At 38.1% G+C, this 19,576-nt stretch overlaps 1 protein-coding gene across 3 annotated transcripts in view; it reads right to left on the bottom strand.

The window, feature by feature from the left end:
- Window positions 1–1,240: 1,240 nt before the first annotated feature.
- The window catches only part of LOC145580108 (putative cyclic nucleotide-gated ion channel 20, chloroplastic), a 35,597-nt gene continuing 17,261 nt past the window's right edge, over window positions 1,241–19,576 (bottom strand). For 2 of the 3 annotated variants that reach the window (XM_081637455.1, XM_081637456.1), the window contains 7 exons: window positions 13,264–13,527; window positions 11,841–11,986; window positions 10,988–11,065; window positions 8,969–9,098; window positions 4,704–4,956; window positions 3,711–3,873; window positions 1,241–1,590 (listed from right to left, as the gene is read on the bottom strand). In XM_081637455.1, the coding sequence (XP_081493581.1) occupies window positions 1,479–1,590; window positions 3,711–3,873; window positions 4,704–4,956; window positions 8,969–9,098; window positions 10,988–11,065; window positions 11,841–11,986; window positions 13,264–13,527 (1,146 nt within the window). In that variant the 3' untranslated portion in view covers window positions 1,241–1,478. The remainder of the gene's footprint in view (window positions 1,591–3,710; window positions 3,874–4,703; window positions 4,957–8,968; window positions 9,099–10,987; window positions 11,066–11,840; window positions 11,987–13,263; window positions 13,528–19,576) is intronic. The other variant, XM_081637457.1, reaches the window with a different exon arrangement.

Below are 19,576 nucleotides of genomic sequence, written 5' to 3'. Positions count from 1 at the left end.
AGAAAAATGTTGAGATATGGGAAATGTCGAATCACCTTGAGAAATCTGAATAGTCTCCAAAGATGGGACAACACTTTGAAAATGTGAATACTTAGGATTTTGTGGTGGTTGAAAAGAGAATTGAGTGAAAGTACTTGGATTTGAGAAATTGACATTCTGTGAACCATAATTTTTTTTTTTAACCACAATTTTTTTTATTTTTTATTTTTTTGACAAGCATGAACCATAATTTAAAAATTGTTGAAAATGTGAAACTAAATAAAAATTGTTGAAAATTTGTATCTAAAAAAAGAGTTGAGATTAATTGGAAGGTTAAAATAGGAAGTTTGAAGATTAGTAATTTTTTGGGGTTGCGATGAGTTTTGAGATTTTGTGGTTTTTTTTGCTATTAGATTATTGAATATGCTTTGAACAAGATTCGAACCCATAACCTTTGATTCATACAAGTGATACATTTACCATCTCAACCAACTTTTATTAATGTTTTAAATTTCACAAAATAATATATTTCCCTTTCATTTATTAAGTAAATTAGAGGTAATATAATTCATTTATTTTTCATAAGATTAGAATATAAATACATATGATGTAAAAAAAAAAAGTGACACCTGAGGCAACGCCCGAACCACCACGTACACACACTAACTATACAAATAGTCAAATATAATAAATAAATTAAAGAAGTATACAAACTAGCAATCCGAAGCATTGCGTGAGGTACACACTAGTATTTTTAAATTATGATTGTTGAATTACAACGATTATAATTTCTGAATGCATCTTGACCATTGATCAATGCATTGTATGCCAAAACCTCCCTTACCCACGTCACTAAATAATAAATGAGGGAAGGAATCCAATGAAAGTTGGCAGTTTGACACTATATTTTACTGTATTAAAACCAATACCTGAGAACCGATTATCATCTCAACCAGATTATTGGTTTATTTCTCCTTTGATTTCTCTCTCTACATTTTTTATTTTTACAACCTCTCCTAATAACCACCCCAAATTGTTAATGGCTAAGGATACTCTTAGATTCGTACTCCGTAATAATGTATTTTATCAACATAAAAATTTTAAATATTTTGCTGAACAAAATTAAAAATATTAATATTTTAAGATAATAAGATGTATCTTAAAGACCGTAAAAAAAATAAATAAATAAAAATATCAAACAGAGCAAACAAATAGGGATAGAAATTTTGTAGAGTAAGACAAATTTTGATACACGGTGTTATTGGTGGAAATTAAATGAAACGTAGTAAAAGGGCTTGGATAGATTTCCTTGTACCAGTTAGTAATCATTACATTTCACATTCTCTGAAAACAAAGATTCTAGAAGACTATAACAGTCACCACAGGTCTACAAGTATAAAGGTGTGCAAAAGAGTTCCTATACACGAAGTATACAAAAAGGGTTGTCATTTCACAGCTACAGGCTACAGCAAATCACTAAGAGCTTTGTACAAGTGACTCTAGGCTCTTGACCTACTTCTAGTCTCCATGCGATTTAGCCACTTCTTTCTGTACCTCCAAGCGACTTGAATCGTTGTTGCAGCTTGGCATCTATAGTACGGGGATTCATACCTGAAAAATAAGAAGGCGTTATACTAAACTTATGATAATAACCAAGGCAGCATTAATTCCTGACATTCGCTGTGTGTGTGGGTGGGGAGAAAGAAGGAAGCCTCAAGGAACAGTAATTTCTAGAAATGAAACCAAACGATGAAAACACACAATGACAAACTCGAAAGGGAAGTCATCACACCAAACTCTTCTACTATTATAATTCTATGGCACACTAGACAACAACTCACCAAGATACCAACAGGCAAAATAGCATCAATCACAAGATAATAACTACACCAACCCTCTTCTTGCGAACTACTCGCATCACACTTAAAACAACTACTCTCAACAATCACATTACACTTGAGCAAAATATCATCAATCACAAGATAATAACTACTCTAAAGCTCTTATCCATGGTAATTTGCCTTTTCTAGCTAATTTTTGGGTCCCAAAAGATGGGGAATTGCCATAGTGTCAAACACACCTCCGAGCTAGAATCCCATAATGGAATAAAGAAAATTCTCTTCACAACTCTAAACGGGAACTTTTCCCATTCGAGATGAAGCAAAGCTGTGCCTAGCAAGAAGGTATAATAATAATTAAATTAAAACCTGGGCAAACAGAAAGCTCGATCCTACAAACCTGAGAATTTGCTGCACAGCAGTAGTTGGGATGTTTTAAATGTCAAGTGTTTGTAGGAAGTATAAAATCTAAAAACTTTTCACTCAAACAGGTACCTATATAGAACACCAAACCTGAGTCCTGGTAACACAGAAACCGATTTTGCAAGTAACATATTGTTCCAAAAAGGACCACTTTAGGTGGGGTAGTAGGACGTTTGTGCTCAAAGACTATTACTTTCTCCTTTAATTTTCTTTAAGGGCGTGCTTTCTCTTCTCCTCAGCAATGAAACTGCATCTCCAATTTGTAAACAAAAATTTGGACATTGTCTTCATTATCAACCTCACCTAATCACTAAACGGAATTATTATCCTCAAATTTATGATATTAATTTAGCATGTGAACTTTTGGTCCCAGCTCTTTGTTATGCCTAAATTTCAAAAGGAGGTGGAGTCTTGCTGCATAATGTTTCTCAGGATGAATAGCAATGAAGCTCCTAAGAAAAGCTTCAGTCTCTTTGAACACAGTTAGTATGCCTTTACTGCACAAAGTTTATATACGAAGAATCTCTATCTATGAGTGAAAGAATACACTGTTATTATGTGAAGAGGTCTACAGTCTACTGAAGGAAACTTGCATGTCCTAGATGATGAGAATGATTTTGGGTTGTCTATCCAATATTGATGATATTGGTGGTCGGACCTGTCAACAAGCTGGCTAGGGATCTTTATTATCTCTATCCTGCTGAACAGGAGGAGTTATCTTAAGTAACCTGGAAGAGGCTTATGTGCAATAACAAAAGCTAGTCCAAAGAGTTTATTAATCCAATGGCCTGTTCAAAATAACAGCTACTACTGACAGACTCTTGAAGTGCAATAACGTAGCTTGTGATTACACTTGTTCTCTTTGTGGTATATCTAGCATTGGGCACTTATTTTTTTGGCAAAATCTTGTCATGCTGGTATTTGGCATCGGGTGTTATCTCTACCTAAATGTGCTAGACCAATTCAAAGTTTTTCTGAAGTTGCTATAGCAACCAAAGCCTGCAGGAAATAGATTGTTCTTCTCAGATTGTTTTTTTCTGAAACTATAAACTTTAAGAGTGCTTTTTCAGATGGTGTGGTCTGCTGCTAAGTTTATTGGCTGCTGATTATAGTCTAGCTTTGATTTTTTCTTCATTTAGTATATGCCTTAGAGAAGCTTTTGTTCAGTTAAGGCCTGAGCACATGTAAAGCTTCTTCCCCACCTTTTTTCTACACAAGCGAGGGGGAGAGAATTTAAACAAAAATAATTTGTTATACAAAATACAGACATGTTATTCTAAAAAGAGCTCATGGACTTCAAGTTGACATGATAAGGGAATATATGCCTCAGAACAATTATTTCATACTTAATTAGCATTTCTCTCACATAAATATTTAAAACTAACATACCCAGGCACTGAACATAGTTTGTAACAAAGCCAACTTTGCTAATTACTTACTCATCAAGAAAAAAGTATAGATGTAACAAACCTTATAGCTCCCTGGATTCTTGGATTTCGCAAGATTCTTGGAAACAAACTTGTGACTTCTTCAAGATCCCGAACTCTGAGTATAAATGCTTCAACATTTGTTAAACATCTTGCAGTCCTGTTGCTCCTTAACCACTGTCCATATGTCCTACCTTTCTTCCCATCTAAAACAAAATTCAATTGAAATACAGATTATCAGCAGGTTCAAAAAAGGAAGGAAAAAAAAACTTATAGTCGAGAAATCACCACATAGAGCAAGAGTTAAAATGTGAGACATTTGTAAATATTTCTTCAAGTGCATTGAGTATTAAAAGTCAAAAGCAATAAAGCCCGAGAAACAGAATAAATACAGTTCGGTAGCATTAAAATATGTTTAAAAGTAGGTGGCACAAAGTGAGTAACATTAGAAGGGAAAATGAGCAGTCACACACCAATTGATGTTGAAGATTATATAGTGTAAGTACACAATACTCAAGACCTCCCCCCACCCCCCCCCCCCCCCACCAGACAACCAAAAAAAAAAAAAGTCTCCGCAAACTATTCTTCCTACTTATTGTGGACCTACCCTACCAAGGAAAATGAATGAAGTAGTGTATGTGCTTACTTGTTCTTACTTTTTTGAAGAGAGATATAGAGTAATAAGGGGGTAAAAAAAAAAAAAAAAAAAAAAAAAATAGTCCTACAAAATGGGCCGAATTGGGGTAAGATTAGTCTTTCATTAACAACAATAAGGAATAAAGAAGTGCAAAAAAATTTCAAGTAACAACCCACAACGAAAAGTGGGAAGATATTTATGGAACAGAGGGAGTATGATGTATCGTTCCCATCAGTAAATACAACTTCATACCAGATTCGAAGTTTACAAACTAAGGATATCAAAAGAAAGGTAAGAAGACATTTCCACAATCGGGCTGGGGGAGTTAAGGTAACTATGATGTCAGATATGGTAAGACAACATACTATACCAATCACCAACACAAGAGTAAAGGTAGACCTCTATTATCTGAAGAATGCTCAAGGCACCACGTAAGAAGCTCTTCACCACACACATCTCCTTCAGACAAGGGAACAACAATACCATCCTCTCCCATGCTTTCCATTTTACCTCGTACAATGAATACCATCTTGTCTATAATACCTCCTTGATATAAAATTTTGCTGTCCTTGATGTATGTCTTTTGTTTAAGCCTCTCGTAAACAGCATCTAAAATAGGCTCCTTCTCATCCACCAATTTGAAAATTCGAACCTGCAAACAAATTTTTGATACATTAGATTATGTAAGATCTTGTTTTGTTCTACTTAAGTGAAGATAAATCAAGATTATGAATATTGATGTAAATTTCAACTGAGAAAAGGAACAAGATTTACTAATGAAATGATACTACATAAACTCTGGATATTACAAGATTTACTACTTAAGTGACAAATTGAGGATAAACCTCAAAAAAATACTCACATACCAATACCAATATATTCCATGGCTGTACTGATAGACTTGGGAGTGTTTAAAATCTCTACTATTCCATAGCATTACTCTAGTGCCTAAACATTGCTCTAGGTCAAGGAAGATGCCAAAATTGTGTAGCCTTATTTTCACTATGACCTGGTTGCATACATAGTCCATGTAAGATATATATAGGCATAATCCTTTTGGTTATTTTTATCCTGATTTTGCTAAATGTATTTGATTATTTCACCAAATAAGGATAAGAAGAAAAAATAAAATAAAAGAGGATGATTTTATAAAGGACCTAAACCCAAAATCCTAAGTTTTTTTTACCCACTTTGCATAGAATTTCAAATGGCTGCAATTAGATATAAACAATAGTCATCTTACAGGTACAACATTAGAGAGGTTGTTATCGCTTATCTAACCCAGATCCACTTACGTGACTTACCCCTTCAACTAAATAAGAAGTAAACAACAAACTACAGAGAATTTCATGTAGTCCACAGTAATCCAAAGTTGAAAACTTTCTTTACAAACATGACATATGTGCTTCATTAGCACATCCAACATCAAACTAGGTTCTATATGTTACCTTGAAAGTTTGCAATTCTTAGATGCAAGTATTTACGTGAGAAAGTATTTATATAAAAGACATGTTACCACAAGTGTGTCTAGTTTTAGGACACTGTCCCTTACCTAGAGCAGTCGATTCAGGTAATCGGGTCGGGTTTGAGATGGGTCAATGTGGGTCGGGCCAACTAGGGTCGGGTTAATATCATTACCTTCGCGGGTCGGGTTCGTTGGGTTAATGTGGGTCTGGTCACATTGGGTCATGCATCCTATCAGGTTTGGGTTGAGATCAAATTGGGTTAATAACAGGTCGGGTTGAATTTGGGTCGGATTAACAACAGGTTCGGGTTAAATTCGGGTTTCAACAGGTATAACGGATTATGGTCATTCTCGGGTTCAAGTCATCTCAAAGTTGGGTTATGTCGGGTCGGGTCTCGAAACCTAGGTTAACTCGTGTCTCGAGTTGGTTTTAGGTTGGTTCAAACACGACGGGTCATGATCAGGTTCAATTCAAACAGATATATTCTAACACTTGACTATTGGACTTCTCATAGTAACTCGTTGGCACAAGCACACATCGGACACAAATTGTCATTGTATTCATATAATATTATCTTATATTCTTATTTGTACGACGAACATCATATTCTTAATAGGTAACTATGTAACTATATATGAATAGGGTGGTCATGATAAATTTGAGGTGATTTGAAATCGGGTTAGGTCAATAACAGGTTGAGTTTGAGTTTGAGATGGGCCAGAACATGTCGAGTTGAATTTAGGTCGGGTCAATTACAAGTCGAGTTGAATTCAGGTTAGATTAGTTACATGTCGGATTAATTTCGGGGTTCAACGGGTTAAAATAGGTTTGGGGCAAACTCAGTTCAAGTCGGGTTTGATCCAGGTTAATAATTTACAGGTTATATTCAAGTCGGGTCATCTCTAAGTCGGATCATGATCAGGTTCGGGTCACAAATACTCGGTTAACTCGGGTCTAGGGTGTATTTCAGGTCGGGTCATATCAGGTTCGGGTCACCATTTTCTCGGGTTCAAACAGGTTGGGTCATATTCCGGCACGTGTAAATTCTTCGTCTCGAGTCAGCTTTTGACAACTCTACCCCTGCCGTCCCGTGTCTTCTATACAAATTCCAAATTTCCAGCGGATATGTACGTGTACTATAACCTTAGTTTTAAAAGACGCAAGGCGCACCATGGCGCAAATGGTCCTTGCAGCCTAGGCGAAGGCGCACGCCTTTTGTATACAAGGCGCATGTATTTATATATTTATTTTAAATTATTTTTTACTTTGATTGTACTTAATACCAATTAAAAAGATTCATAATAAATTAAATAACGATATATGTAAAGCTAAGGCCGTCAGAATTTGAAAAAATGTCCATCATTCTTCAATTTATAACTTAAATCTTAGTTATTTTCCTTGAGGCGCGCGCCTTCCGTAGGTGACTAAGCCTCGCCTAGCTAAAGCCCATTTCCCAGGGAGCGAGGCGCGCTTCTTAAAACCACGACTATAACTCGTACCCTTGTGTGAGTTACATAGGGTCTAAAGAGCTGATAATGCTTTATCATTTTCAAATCTCGCACATAAAAACTTGAAGTGTTGCTTTAGACAATGAAAAATTTGGAGGGAAATGGAGGGATTAGAAAAATTGTAATACATCCACTTCATGACCCTACTATTTATCTCTTTTGTTTATTCTTTACAACGCTTCGATCATGCACTCAAGAGCATGATGCATATCATGCACCCAAAAGAACACAATTCAAAGTTAAAGAATACATTTTTTTTAAAATGTGTTGCACTCGCGTGTAGCACCTAAATTGCGTGTGATTTGGGTTACAAATACATGAGAACAATCAAAACTTTGAAGTTCCAGAAGTTGCTAGACGAGAAGGGAAGTAATAAAAGATAAGAAGGGTTATGTATTTAGAAAATATGTTGATACCTCCGAATAATGCTCTCTCTCTCTTCCCCTCCCCCCCCCCCCCCCTCTCTCTCTCTTTCTCTCTCTATTTCTTTATAAGTTAAAAGATGTAAAACAAAAAATAGGGGTTACTTGAATAAACTTTCTTTCTCTCTCTATTTCTTTATAAGTTAAAAGATGTAAACAAAAGAATAGGGGTTATTTGAATGAACAAATAATTAGTTTTTAAATAAATTGATATTACTCATATAATGAATTTGGGTTACTTTTATGGACAAAAAGGGGTACTTTTATGAATAAATGGGATTTCTCACACGAATGAGCATGGTATAAAAATGCGGCCGTTACGTTGCGAACTTACCAATCCGATATTTACCGTTTTAGCACGACATTTTTCAAAAGGCCGAGATTTTGGCCGATACGAAATTAATCTTGTCCGCATCGAACATTATTGACTCAAAATTTAGTTAATTTCTAGAAGAATTACTCACTTCGTAGACACACACACAAAAAAAAAAAAAAAAAAAAAAAAAAAAAAAAAAAAGAAAGCGGAAAAAGAAAAAAAAAATGGAGAAACTCCATTGAAACCGATGATTTTCTTAGATTAGAACCAAAGGGAGAGAGAAAAAGTAAATAGTAGGTCAGCTGTAACAAGGTATCACGTGTAAGTTGAATGGGTTTGGTAGGCTTTATTTATTATTTATTTAATATTTTATTTTATTATAGAGTAATATAAGTTGGTTGGACAATAGTGGGACAATGGTCACTTGCTATGACAGGTGGCCTTTTATTTTTTAAATTGTTGTGAATGAATAAACAAAAAACAAACAATCTTAGGACTGTTAGGAGTAATACGGACTTATGGTTTTGGTTTAAAGGTCATAAAAGTACGGAGTATAATAATTTAATGTAAAACCCATATAAAAATAAATTAAAAATCCTAGATTATAACATTTGGATTAATAAATTTTAAATAAAATTCTACCGCCACAGCCGCGACCCGGTCCACGATCAACACATCAATACCGTTATCGTGATACCGCAACCATTCCTGCGATTGCAACTGAGATCGCATTTTTATACTATGCGAATGAGTCCAAATTATTCTTATAAATTAATGTGGCCACACCGTGTGATGGACACCACACAAGATTTACCATTATCTCAAACTGATTAGAATAGAATAAAATAAATAGATGCTCTTTTAAAAAAATAGTAGGAAAGTTGAGAAACATGAGAAATTCTACACTTCCTAACTTAATAAGATCTATTCCATCATCAGTAACATATCTTACCTTTTCAACAAACTTAAAGAGGTGGCGTCTTATTTCTCTTTGAACATCTTCCGGAAGATTTTCCATCAACATCTCCTCATTTACACCCCTAGTGGCAGCCCAATTGTAACGTTCTGCTTCTATGATTTTTCTGCAGTAAAGAAATCCTGAATTAGTTGACTGCAGGTAGCACAACCAACCTTTTATTGTGTGTCAGTACTAGCAATTTGATGATAATATCAGTGCATATATATCATCGACAGTCTCCATATTTCTCCTTTCTTCTACACCATCCAGACATCTAATAAAAATTATAAAATGTCCATAAGCTCGAAGTGAATTGTAAATTTTTGACTTGTAAAAAGCAAGGTTTGGTGTTTTACATGCCAGGATGGACATATATGTTGTTTAACATACAATACATTTTGTTTGTTTGTGTCAAATACATCTTTTCCACAAAATATGTATTCCCGTTTTAGCATATTCGATCAACATGTTTTTTGGGTTTCTCAATACAAAAAGATCGAAAGAGAGGAAATGGTGTTTGAAGAGATGCAACCAATCGTGACCATTGACTTAACAGGCGATTGCACAGCTACGAAAGCTGAACTTCAGTAGGCAACCATGGTCTTGAAAATTTTCTTTGTATTTTCTTTTTCCCCTATAGGCGGATTGAATTGATTTTTGAAAGAAATGTAATTCAATCAAGTATGGCAATTACTAAATAACAAACATAGGATTGATTAGGAGATAATTAATTAATTATTTTACAGGTCATAATGTTTTGTTAGAAACCAACTATGATAAGTGAACCCAAATATAAAAAATGATGTTGGATCAAAAGCACATCAAGCCATTAAGGGACTAGGTGAAGGACCATAGGGGACGTTGGGGCTAGAAAGTCGCTAGAAGAATTGGTCCCCAAGCAACTTATCTCATATTATGTAATTGTGGCATACTACAAGAGAGCAATCAACCTAATCTTTCACCATATCCGGTGCCCCAATTAGAAATACAGAGAGTTTCTTCCTCCTTGCATACTAGCATAGATGGGGAACAAATCCGTGTTTATAGACTAAGAAGAGGATCCAAAATTGAGTATCTAGGGCTCCAAGGAGGAATAGAAAAACCTTAAGGAATACATCTAAACACAATTTGTGATTTGTGTATATCTTTTTTTTTTTTTTTTGACAAAATTTGTGTGTATCTTGAGATTCAGTTTAGGTATTAGGGAATTGTTTCCTGAAATCCACTACTCACATCTATAAATTCCTATAGTAGTAATTGTTACATAGTCTCTTCCATAACGATCATAAATACCGGTTTTAATTTTTTGATGCATATTCATGAATCATGATAATTTATTTCAATTACAGGTAAAATTTATTGGGTGGATAAAAATCGAATGACCAAAAAGAGAACTTAACTTATTGGATTGTGGATTCATAGTATATGATACTTGAAATTAGTATTATAAATGCTATATGCGTTTGAAATAATTATGCCTTAAAATAAATCTTTATAATAATTATAAAATAAAACAAAAAAATAAAAAATAACCATTAAATTTTTTGCTATCTTGATAATATGAATAGTTCTTACTGGTTCACCTGTTAAGCTGTTAGCTACCTAACAACCACCAAATTGACAGAAACTTCGTAAAATTATCAATGTAGTGGTAACCCATAGAATAGACTATATCAAAAATAATTTACTTTTAACTGAATATTACCCATATTACCTATAAAAATACCCTATAATTTACTTTTAATCTTTGATAGCCAAGTACTCCATATGAAACATTCAGTTTCACCCTTTAATATTACCCATAAAAATACCCTATAATACCTATGAGATAAAGACATTCGACATAAGCTCAAAAATTTTCTCCAGCTACCTAAGTATTGTAAAATTTATTTGACAGTAGTCATATTGCGGAGAGATAGTACAAACCTCGATCAGCTTCTTCCACAAGAAAAGATTACTCTTTTCTATCTCTTCAAAGTTCAAACGTCTAAGTTATGCGTAAAGTAAGAATACCTTCTCAAGTTCTGAGGCAAACGGCGATGGCTCATCCACTGCTCAACATCACGCCTTCTTAGTGACATCTCCAACCTTCTGTAAGAAGCATTACATAAAAGGTAAACTAAAGTAAAATTGGAATCACCAGTCATGTTTTAAGCATGTTTAAGCCTCACTTGAAAGATAACTCTAGATCAAAGTAGTTATTATTGTCTTTTCTAAGCTCCAAAGGACCCCAATTCTCTAATGTTCTCTATCATATTCATGGCTGTGGTTGAAATGTAAGTCGTGTGACAGTGTAGTATTGAGCTCAGCAATATTTCAGGGGACTGCATGAAATATGAGAAAGGAATCTAGGTCACAACATAAATTACTATGCAACAACAGATATGTGCAACTCAATTTAATATAACTTTCCATAGGGATTCACTGGTTCAACAATAAGCATTGCTGCAGGAAAAAGTTTGCCAATTTGCTTCATTATAAACAGTTGCATTACTAGGACATCAAAGAATGAACGATGGCTTAAAATTTAACCACTCTCCATGTTGAACCCATACCCTTTATCCGTGATGAACTGGACATGGAATGAAAGCATAATCCAAATATTGTCCAAAATTAATACACAGTAACAAGGAAAAATAAGTATAGCAAGCAACTTAAAGATCAAAACTCCTAATCCATCACATATAAATCATAATTGTGGAAAAATAAGGCATCCTAAGCATGTATAGACGTATAGTACATGTCTATGACCATCTTACAACATTCAAAGGGACAAACCGAAAACATCCATGTGCATAAACAAAAAAAAAAAAATATATCAAAAGAAAGAACAGTAGTAGGAGCCAAGGGAATATTGTAAGCTTACCTACGGCCAAGAGACTGTAAGAAGTTCTGCATGTTTCCAATCAGTAGAGCGAAGAGTAGTAAACCAAGCCCAATAATAGCCATGGTAAAAAGAACCTCCCAAACAAAGTAGCTTGGTTCAAGATTCCCAGCCAGAGTACTGATTTGCTGCATAACCCCACATGCTAATCAATTTCAGCCTTTGATAATGTTGTGACTTGTGACTTTCCAATAGCAGCATAATCATATCGTAGAGAATCAAGCTAATGAAAGTACAGTAGGAAATCTGAGTTCATAACTCCATTCTCTTATTGTGCCAAAGTAATTATATAGAGCATATTAGAAGAAAATCACAGAAAAAACTTTACATAGAATGCAGAAGTACTTGTTAAAAACAAAAATACATAGTTCATTTGACATAAGCTTCAAAGTTATGCATTCCACAAAATGGAAAAAAACGTGCACCTAGCCCCCCTAGGTCAGTGGAACTTCTAACGAAACCTCCTATGACTAATAAACAGTGTTAGCCAGTTTGCAAAAAAATTTAAATCTAATTCCATTCAAAGGTATATGCATGCATACATAACTGTGTTCATGATAAATATATGAGCGTATGTATGTATGAATGCATGCATGCATGTGTATATGGCTATAGTATATATATACAGGTTGTATGTGTATACAGAATATCACTGAAGGAAGATATGACAACGAGAGAATTCAAACACGTAATCAAGCATGACACCTTTAGAGGTAATGTTGGCACTAGGCAAGAAGGAAAGAACTAATAGACATGAGGTGACAAAAGAAATTATATGTGTTCACACTAGCCTTCCACAACCAAACCATTAAACATAAACCATTGGTCTCTACAGAAATCATTACAGCATGCATATATTACACACCAAACCATTAAACATAAATCTTCACATTTAGCTTAAGATGAGTAAAGATTATTCCCACCAATCAAGTTTAATTTATTTAGTTTCACTGGGGAAATAATAGCCTTTGTCATCTTTTGACAATACCTGGCGAGGGCATGAGAAAGAGAGAGAGTAGAGGAGAGGAGATAAAGAGCATGAACACAAACAAACATGTCTAATGGCTAACAATTGATGCAACGATAGGGTGATGGTGAAGATGTGCATCAAGGATTAGTGGGACCAAACTAGTTGAGGACCAATCCACATTTCACCAGCAGTTTGATACTAATCCAATTTTTTTACATATACCTTCAAGTTTTTAGCAGCAGAGATAATGCAAAAGAAAATTTAAAAATATAAAATATAAAATAAAAAATAAAAAATAAAAAATAAAAAAATAAAAAAAAAAAACAGGAACATATGAATTCAGGATGTCTAATTGTCTATAATGTTCATGGTTCCATTATTCTCATTAATAAATAAAAAAAGCAGTGAATCACACACTTTTTGAGAATTACATACCTGGAATCCCCAGAACAAGGAATATATATATCTGCTCACAACTTTGCGATATGTAAGGTTCACTGCTTTTTCATAGATCCCATAATCAAAAGAACCATCTGTGCTGACAAAACAATCAATAGCATTTGTATTATTTTTCCAGTTAGGCCACTCTGAATTCCATTCATGCTGCTTTGGATTTGAATATCCACAATCAATGAACTTCATACATGATGAACTATTTCCAGTACGGTGACAAGCATCTCGCAGGCATTGATTCACTCTCTGTAATAAGGGAAGGAAGAAAAGTAGTTGGAATCTGTCAATACTCAATACATTTACCAATTAATTAATCTATGTCACGGATCCAAGTAATCCAAGTCTCAATGCGGGTCAACCTCCTATGAGGTTCTATGCAAGAAGAAGGAAAGTCAATGAAAGACAACCAAGGGCTGCAACAGAGAACAATCCCATGCCTTGACAACTACAAATTAGAAGATGACAAAAGTAATTAAGAACCAGAGAAGGAAAGGAAGCAACCTTAGTTTTATGTTATTTATTTATGTTTTTCCATATTAGTTAAGTTTCACATGTTAAGCCTTAAGGTCATGTTGACCATCTTAGTATAAGTAGCATGAGTAGTATTAGTGGGAAATCATCCAGAAATTAAGTGTAAACACATTGGTGAGATTAGTAGCCTCAAGCTACTTGGTGAGATTAGTAGCCTCAAGCTACTTGCTTGTAATCCTTCTTCTATTAGTAATCAAGCATTCAGCCTTCCTTTTCTTAATTGTTGCTTTAATCACCATAATTTCCGGCAGCCATAGTCAGTCCATAACAAAGTGGTATCAGAGCGGTACGGTCATGGTGAGCAACACCACGCAGCAGATCAACGCCGTGGACAGGAGGGTCGAAGGCCTTGAACATACGCTTGCAGTCATTAATGGCAAGTTGGACACACAAGAAGCTTCCATTGGCAGGATTGTCGCCCAGGCAATCACTCAGGCCATGGAGGCGGAGCGGCGAAGGCAGGAGGAGGCCTTAGCCGCCGCCGTGACGCGGCTGGAGGGTCGTCTTGACCGTCAACGTGACGATTAGAACACCTTGGCCGCAATTGACCGCGGCAAGGTGCAGCAGTTGAGGGTGCTCGGGGAGGGACCGCCACCATCGCACCGCAACCCTCCGTCGCACCAGCACGACGAAGACGAGGATGTAGCCAGTTAGGCGAACGACGGACCTCGTCTCAGAACACCGCGGCGCGAAGACAACAACCGTGGATTTGACCAAAACGGTTTAATTCACGGAAACAACGAAGGAGAGGGCTGGGGAAATCGCCGGCGCCACCGGAAACTGGAATTACTAGTTTTTTAGGGCAAGGACCCAGATACTTGGTTGGTACGCGCCAAGATGTATTGCGACTTTTATCAGTTGCGGGAGGACGAGAAGCTCGAAGCGTGGTCTCGATGGACGGGCTGGCGTTAAATGGTACCAGTGGGAGGACAAACGCCGGCTGTTTGTTAATTGGCCGGGTCAAGCGGAGATTATTGAACGAGTTCCGACCATCCAACGTGGGCTCCCTCCATGAACAGTGGCTAGCGGTGGAACAAACCACCACCGTGGAGGAGTATCAGCGGAGATACATTGAGATGGCTTTTCCGTTGGAGGACATTTCGGAGAGCTTGATGTTGGGTCAGTTCATAAACGGCCTAAGGGAGGACATCAAGGCGAAGATGCGGTTGTTGAATCCCTACAACCTCGGTCAGGCAATGGAAATGGCAGTTAGGGTGGAGGAGAGGAACCAGAGTCACTCAAATGTGGAAAGGAGCCGAAGGATGGAGAAGTAGTTCGAATATTGGGGATGCAAGTTCCAGTAGCCCAAGAGAAAATAGTAGTATGGGAGGTGGGCTAATTAAGACCTATGGGCTGCCAAGCAATTTGGGCCCAAAAACTTGGCCTAAGGCCCTTGAGTCACCTGTGAACTTGGGGAAACCAAGCTTGGGCAGCAAGGCAGTAGGGTCGACCGCCGGTTAACGGAGTCGGAATTACAAGATCGGAGGGCAAAAGGGCTATGTTTCCGGTGTGATGAGAGGTGGGGAGTGGGCCATCGTTGTAAACATAAGGAGCTCACTCTCATGGTAGCGGGAGACGAAGAAGGAGATGGTGATGAGGTGAATGAAGAAGGTGAAGCGTGGGAGCCTAGTGAACCCGCCATTGGAGTATCCTTGTGTTCGGTGGTTGATCTCTCAAACCCAAAAACCATGAAGCTAGGTGGTGAAGTTAAGGGGCGGCGTATAGTAATGATGATTGACGCGGGAGCAACTCATAACTTTATTTCGGGACAACTAGTGTCGGAATTACCACTAGAGGTGTGTGGGAGTGGGGAATTCGGGGTGGCTCTCGGAAATGGAGACACCGTGAAGGGAAGTGGGGTGTGTAGGAAGGTGATGATCAAGCTTGATGGAGGTGTTACGATCACCGAGGATTTCCTACCCTTGTCCTTGGGAAATGTTGAGGTGATACTTGGGATGCAATGGTTGGAAAAATTGGGGTCCGTGACCACCAATTGGAAAACTCACGTCATGAGGTTCACCATCGCCGAAGCTCCGGTGACCTTGATCGGTGACCCCACACTTGAAAAGTCACAAGTTTCTTTAAAGGCCATGGTGAGAAGTCTATGCAAAGAAAAGGTGGGCATCTTAGTGGAAATCAACATGATAGAGGCCCAACCCGTGAGGCCCAATCCAACATACCTTAAGGCCCTACTTGAAAAATTTCAGAATGTGTTTGAGATGCCTAAGGGTCTTCCTCCAAAACGTGATCATGAGCATTCCATCACACTCAAGGAAGGTAGCACCCGTGAGTGTCCGTCCTTATCGGTACCCTCAAATTCAAAAAGACGAGATCGAGAAGCTCATAGGCGAGATGATTGAAGCCGGAATCATAAGACCTTCAACAAGCCCCTTCTCTAGCCCAGTTTTACTTGTTAAGAAGAAAGATGGATCGTGGTGGTTTTGTGTAGATTATCGCGCCTTAAACAAGGAGACGGTGTCGGATAAGTATCCTATCCCGATCATCGATGAGTTGCTTGATGAGCTCCACGGAGGTAGGATATTTTCAAAACTCGATTTAAAGTCGGGCTACCATCAAATTCGGGTCAAATCCGAGGATATTCCTAAGACCGCTTTCCGTACTCATGAAGGGCATTATGAATTCCTCGTTATGCCTTTCAGTCTTACGAATGCATCGGCCACTTTTCAATCCTTGATGGATGATATTTTTTTTTCCTTTCTTGCGCAAATTCGTCTTAGTATTTTTTTACGATATTTTGGTGTATAGCAAGAATGAAGTTGAGCATGCAAAAAACTTAGAAGAAGTGTTTGAGAAATTGGCAAACAACAAACTGTACACCAATTTCAAGAAATGTGATTTTGGCCAAGAGCAAATCTCCTACTTGGGCCATGTCATTTCTTATCATGGTGTGGCCATGGACAATGAGAAAGTGCAAGCCATCTTGAATTAGGCCTGCCAAAGAATTTGAGGGAGCTTAGAGGCTTCCTTGGGCTCACGGGCTACTATAGAAAATTTGTGGCCCAATATGCCTTGATAGCCGGCTCACTTACGGCCCACCTCAAGAAAGATTGTTATGGGTGGACCGATGACGCCACTCGAGGCTTCCGTCGACTCAAGGAAGCTATGGTTACCGCTCCCGTGCTAGCCATGCCGGATTTCGATAAGGAGTTTGTGGTGATACCTCAGGCTATGGGCTAGGGGCGGTTCTCATGCAAGCTGGGTGGCCCACAGCTTATTATAGCAAAATGTTGGGAGTTCGGGCCCAATCCAAGTCCATTTACGAGAAGGAACTAATGGCAATTTGTTTAGCCATAGTTCGTTGGAAGCATTATTTAATGGGTCGACACTTCGTGGTAAGAATCGACCAACAAAGTCTTGGGTACATTACGCAACAAAGAGAGGTCGGGGGAGAGTATCAAAAGTGGCTAAGAAAGTTGGTCGGGTTCGATTTTGAGGTGCAATACAAACCCGGAGCTTCAAATCGGGTTGCGGATGCGTTATCTCGAATTGGAGGGGAAATGGGCCAAACAATCTCTGAAGCCCAATTTCCTGGTATGGTATCATCAAGTTGGGTTGAGTGGGCTGAATTGGAGAAAGAGTTAGAAGAAGATGTTTGGTTGGGCCAAATAAAAATGGGCCTTGAAAGTAGAGAAGGTCCAAAAGAGTTTTCATTAGAAGGCAGCAGACTTCTCTACAAGGGTAGAATCGTGTTGCCCAAAAATTCCTAATTTATTCCTAAATTGCATGAGGAATATCACGCCACCCTAATAGGCGGTCACGACAGTGAAGTAAAAGCTATCTTCGAATTGTTGTCGATTGGTATTGGCAGGGAATGAGGAAAGAAATCGGAGAGTATGTGCGCAAGTGTGAGGTGTGTAAACGGAGCAAGGTGGCCCAGCGACACCCCCCGGCCTCCTCCAACCGCTCCCAATTCCAGCTGCAATTTGGGAAGACATTAAAATGGACTTTGTGGAAGGCTTACCACTGTCCAAGGGTATCGATTCGGTGTTTGGAGTGGTGGACCGTTTGTCCAAGTACAGCCATTTCATCGGACTTAAGCACCCCTTTAATGCGTTAAAGGTGGCGGATTATTTTGTGAAGGAGGTAGTGCGCTTCCATGGGCTTCCTTCTTCCATCGTCTCTAACTGCGACCGTGTTCATGAGTATATTCTAGAAGGAGCTGTTTCGACTCCAGGGCACGCAACTAAAACGAAGTACTACCTACCACCCACAATCGGATGGCAGACGGAGATAGTGAATAAGGGGCTCGAAGTTAATCTCCGGTGTTTCGTAGCAGGACCACCTAGACAATGGGCAAAGTGGCTAGCTTTGGCAGAGTACTCCTACAACACGTCGCCACATACCTCAACCAAGATGACCCCCTTTAAGGTGGTCTATGGCTGGGAACCACCGAAGCGGCTGGGGACATGGCAAACTCCGGTCAGCAATGTGGAGGAAGGGCCGAGGGAGCGCGATTTTGTGTTGGATGAATTACGAGTTAATTTGATTCAAGCCTAGCAAATTATGAAAGAATTCGCTGACAGAAAGAGGAAGGATGATGAATTTTTTGTGGGGGATGCAGTTTATTTGAAGCTCCGACCTTATCGACAGAAATCCTTGGCAAAACGGCCGTTCGAGAAGTTGGCAGCAAGATACTATGGGCCTTATACGGTGGGTTCAGCGGATTGGGAAGGTGGCTTATAAATTAGACCTGCCCTCAACGTGCAAAATTCACCCTGTGTTTCACATTTCCCAATTGAAATGCGCGGTGGCAGAGGCCATGGTTAATCCGAACATACCAGCAGCTCAACGAAGAGTTTGAAATGGTGGTTGAGCCAGAAGAATTCATGCAGGTCAAAACAGCAGGCGCTAATGGACGGGGTTGGGAGGTCTTGGTTAAGTGGAAGGGGTTGACAACTTTCGAGGCCACCTGGGAAGACGGCGCGTCCTTGAATCAGCGGTTCCCGGACTTCCACCTTGAGGACAAGGTGAGTCTTTGGGGCGGGGTATTGTCACGGATCCAAGTAATCCAAGTCTCAATGCGGGTCAACCTCCTATGAGGGTCTATGCAAGAAGAAGGAAAGTCAATGAAAGACAACCAAGGGCTACAACAGAGAAAAATCCCATGCCTTGGCAACTACAAATTAGAAGATGACAAAAGTAATTAAGAACCAGAGAAGGAAAGGAAGCAACCTTAGTTTTATGTTATTTATTTATGTTTTTCCATATTAGTTAAGTTTCACATGTTAAGCCTTAAGGTCATGTTGACCATCTTAGTATAAGTAGCATGAGTAGTATTAGTGGGAAATCATCCAAAAAATTGAGTGTAAACACATTGGTGAGATTAGTAGCCTCAAGCTACTTGGTGAGATTGATAGCCTAAAGCTATGAACTTGTAATCCTTCTTCTATTAGTAATCAAGCATTCAGCCTTCCTTTTCTTAATTGTTGCTTTAATCACCATAATTTCCGGCAGCCATAGTCAGTCTATAACAATCTATACCTAATGTACAAAAATACAAACCCAAAATTATGTGCCATGCGCTCATGAATTCCCACTTGTTTCTTTATAATTTTGAGAGATAAAAATTAAAGGGGTAAATGGGTAATGAAGATCATTAATAGATGTTCCAACTTTTTGTTTCCTCATAATTCATACTCTTCCCACTTCCCTTCCTTTTCTCCTCCTCTTACTACGTTATAGTCTTTCTCCATCTCTTCCTTCTATTAATATAAGTCAAGAATTCAGTGGTCACGAGAATAGT

This window comes from Chenopodium album, chromosome 14, assembly GCF_948465745.1.
Source record: "Chenopodium album chromosome 14, dcCheAlbu1.1, whole genome shotgun sequence".
NCBI classification, from domain to species: domain Eukaryota; kingdom Viridiplantae; phylum Streptophyta; class Magnoliopsida; order Caryophyllales; family Amaranthaceae; genus Chenopodium; species Chenopodium album.
The sequence above is the reverse complement of the archived record's forward strand: the minus strand, read 5'-3'. Positions and strand labels throughout refer to the sequence as shown.